This window comes from Rutidosis leptorrhynchoides, chromosome 2 (genome assembly GCF_046630445.1).
Source record: "Rutidosis leptorrhynchoides isolate AG116_Rl617_1_P2 chromosome 2, CSIRO_AGI_Rlap_v1, whole genome shotgun sequence".
NCBI classification, from domain to species: Eukaryota; Viridiplantae; Streptophyta; class Magnoliopsida; order Asterales; family Asteraceae; genus Rutidosis; species Rutidosis leptorrhynchoides.
Window position 1 is genome coordinate 141,576,519 of NC_092334.1, and position 4,145 is coordinate 141,580,663.

At 32.0% G+C, this 4,145-nt stretch overlaps 1 protein-coding gene across 1 annotated transcript; it reads right to left on the reverse strand.

Annotated features, from left to right (window-relative positions):
• Positions 1-624: 624 nt before the first annotated feature.
• Positions 625-3,380, reverse strand: LOC139891454 (probable phospholipid hydroperoxide glutathione peroxidase). The gene is made up of 6 exons (XM_071874422.1): positions 3,082-3,380; positions 2,538-2,614; positions 2,387-2,448; positions 2,081-2,199; positions 1,105-1,272; positions 625-868 (listed from the first exon to the last, which is right to left on the reverse strand). Exons 1-6 carry the CDS (start codon positions 3,331-3,333, stop codon positions 839-841), a joined length of 708 nt encoding a protein of 235 aa, XP_071730523.1. The 5' UTR covers positions 3,334-3,380; the 3' UTR covers positions 625-838.
• Between the last annotated feature and the right edge of the window lie 765 nt (positions 3,381-4,145).

Genomic DNA, 4,145 nt, shown 5'->3' on the forward strand with positions numbered 1-4,145 from the left:
GAATTTAAAAAAAAAAAAAAAAAAAAAAAAAAAAAAAAAAAGGACCTTAACTTGCTACCTAGTTCATTGTTTTGGTTGATATAAGAATGAAATGAATAAACCAAATAACAATGTTTGTAAGTGTAGTTCTTCACCCGAGTTTGAAAAGGCCAAACCTAGTTTGCTACAAATTCTTTCTGCTTAATCATCGTAAAGCTAGCTCCTGCTAACGCTAACGTACTACACAATTACAATGACAGTTCTATTGACGTCGACCAAGCAAAAGAATTAAGCATTATCTTAGTGCGGAAACGAAGAACAAAAAGAAATTTCTCAAAGTTTAACGTTTTATTGAATAAATGAAATACATAAACTAAGAAAAACAGAGGATAGACGATCTCAAAGTTATGAGATCGGGTTTTGCTGCTGACAAAGACATCTAACATCACCCAAAACTTCTTTATTTATAGTCTCGGGGATAAAAATAAGGAAACAAAATCCCCTAAATAAAATGCAAATCCCACTGATTAAGGGATTTATATGACTACTGATTTTATCCAATAATTCCTAATTAGTAGGAAATCTTTTCCCAACATACAATCTATTACAATTACAATTACAACTACAACTACAGTTAAAACAAAGTTAACAAAGAAATAATGCAAGACTTTAAAAGGAACTGTAGATTATACAGATGAATATATAGATAGATACAGGTATATAAGCAATCCCCAATTGCTGGCTATACACAATATTCCCTTTCTATCATAACAACTAGAGGGGCGAACAGTGTGATGATTAATGAAAATGGAAAACTCAAATACGATTTATTGAATGGGATTTCGAGTGTGTAATCATACTAAGCAGCAACAAGTTTCTTTATGTCCTTCTGCAATAAGAAGTAAGAGCGAGTTTGATCATTTATTGTAGATATATAAACTCTCATAAAAAAGAGAGGCATTACGTTTGTAGCTATCGATAACCTTATTGATATTATTTAATATCACACAATCGGTTTTAAATACATCTAAACCACCCTTTTATTTTATTTTTTCTTCATTTTATCAAAAACAAAAGGTTCAAAACTGAGTAGAAGGTTAAATAAAGAACCATGTACTGATGTACCTCAATCTGAAGAGGGGAAGTAGTAGGAGGGTATCTTTCGACGACTTTTCCATTCTTATCTATTAAAAACTTCTCGAAATTCCACTTTACCAAGTCGCCCAAAAATCCTCCGCTACTCGACTTAAGGAACTGGTAAATTGGGGCCGTGAATGGACCATTCACATCAATCTGAAATATATACAATATCTATCTTTTTGATCAATTGATTTACTTTTTTGGAACAAGAAATAAAACTAAAAGGATGCTAAATAGCATTTCGATTGTTCCAAATAAAGAGACACATCTAACTTTTGAGGTCACTCACTACTTAGGAAAATTTAAACTACGGTGGAAGTTGTTTCAAATTTAGAACTGAAACTGTCTCTTAACAGTTTCATTTGTTGTACACAGCAATGTAATTATCAACTTTTATACCTAAGGGATTAGTGCTTGAGAATGTACTTAACTTTAGCCAGAATTTTATAGTTTGTTCAACTTTATTTTGGTCTATTAGCCTATAGGTACATCCAACTTTATTTGGTCCATTGTGTGTATTTAGTGATACTTTTGCTTACCATCCGTGAAAGGTGTCATGTGGCATCCATACAAGTTGCCTCGACAACAAAAGTACTATTTTTCTTTAGAACAGCAAACACACACACACACACACACACACACACACACACAATTACAATAGTCCACCACGAGACTCGAACTCACAACCTTAAAATTGATGAGTTACCTCGATACCATACCTCGATACCATTAGGTCAAGCCCTTTGGTCACTATTTGATACATACAATAGCGTTATTTAAAAGTGGGATACAGACAATAGACCCGAATACACACTATAGAGTTTGGGATAAAGTTCAACTGCATTCTCATGAACATATTCCTATATCTAAAAGAGTCTATATCAGTTTTAGATTGAGAAAATTAACGTTGGACCACAAATGTCAAATCATTATGAAATAAGTAGCAAACAGCTTAACAAACCTTGTCGAAGATTGGGAATTCTGCTTTGAACCTTGTACAAGCAAACTGTTTAATTTGATCATTTGAACCAGGTTCTTGAAACCCAAACTGATTGCAAGGGAATGCCAATATTTCGAGTCCTGCATCAGCATTAAAGTTAAAATATTAAAGTCATATTACACGTTTTTAACAGGTAATTTCACATTCCATTAGTGTTAATTCTTTTACTTTGGAGCCACAAATGCAAAAACCATCTTAAATTAATATCGCTTATAATGGGATTAACTCATATCGACAAGCTATGCCTTTGATTTCAAATCCACTAACCTTGATCTTTGTACTTGTTATAGATTTGAGAGAGCTCAGAGTAGTTTGATGACGTCAAGCCACTAAACCAAAATAATTTTCAAGTTAATAAACTTTAAATCATCATAGATACATTTAGATTGATAATTGATAACTTAAAAGTAAAAGCTACCATTGTGATGCAACATTAACAATTAGTAGAACCTTTCCCTTGAATTTGGAAAGAGGAACTTCTTTTCGATCAATATCCTGCATTAAAGAACAATCATACGATAACAAAATGAATTGTGATAGAATACAAATCCTTATCCTTATATCAATTGAAATACAAATGAATAAGCAACTAGAACACATTTGACAGGATTATATATGAACAAAACTATGCACATATATAACATCCTTCAATACAAATCTTCAACTTTTATTCTAGAGAAAGTTAAACCAAAAAATTCCTAAAACTGGAAATAATAAGTTTCTTGAACGTTACTAAATCAAAGTTACAGCTTTACAAGAATCTTAACTTCTAATCATTTGGGTCCTATGAGTCCCAACAACTAATGATAAGAAATAGAAGAAAACGGATTAAAACGTAATTAAGCTCATTAAATGAATCATTTGCTACAATATTCAAACATACAAAGAAGTAAACATAACTCACAAAAGTAAACATATTTCAAACTTTCAACACGCGTGAAAAAAAAACAAAAAGATTGTACCTTTACAGTAAAATCGTAAATAGTCTTTCCAGTAGCAGCTGCAGCAAAAACCTCAAACCGATTTTGGGTAATCAACGAAAAGGGGTTAAAGATTTTAGCTTTTAGAGCAAACCCATGTTGTAAAAACCCTGAATTTGATGACCCTAATACAGATTTCATCATATTAGCACCAGTAGGCAATTGGGTTTTGTAGGATTTTGAGAAATCAAGAAATGCAGAAGTGAAATTTGAAGGGCAAGGAATAGATGCCATTGTTAGTATTTGGGTGAGTAGAAGAGATCAGAAATGGAAAGAAACTAAAAGATTGAATTTTTAGTGAGAAATGGAACTAGTTTTTTTGGGGGTTTTATGTAAGACTTAATTCCTTCATTGGTCCTTAATGTTTTTACTTATTTTCAAGCTGGGCCCTAAAGTTTATTTTTAGCATGGTTACCCTTAATGTTTGAATATGGTTTCAAATCAACCCTTGCCGTTAACTGTCGTTTAATCTTAAACGTTTAGGGCTTTGCATATGTTTACTAAGAAAGGACACATTAGTCTTTTTGCACATTAAACTACATTAAACCCTATGCCGCCTATTCTCCATTTACATACGACTGTTTGTTCTTTCCACTCGACTTTTCCTATTCTTATTCACGTATACCCTATCTTACTGTAATGTTCTAACCGTAACATCTTCAATCCATGGATCCTGGTTTTGATTTTCCGACCTACAATATACGAACTGAGTATCAATATTTGGATGCACCTACGTTTGATCAACTTTATTGTAAGTTTTTTTTATGCAACCGTTTTATTGTTATTGTTTCATCGATCTGATATATGTAAACTAATATGCAAACCGTTTTATTGTGATATTTTAACTGTTTCATGGATCTGTTAAAGGTAAACAAGTATGTGACTAATTATTTAGTGTAATATTGTAACTATTTCATTGATCTTTCATTTATATTTCTTTACAGCCCAATATCCAGAGTTGTGCACTTTGAAATTTCATCATGGAGGATATTTCAGTGATACTCCATTCCGTGAATACTTGAATGGTAATATTACTTATGTGGATA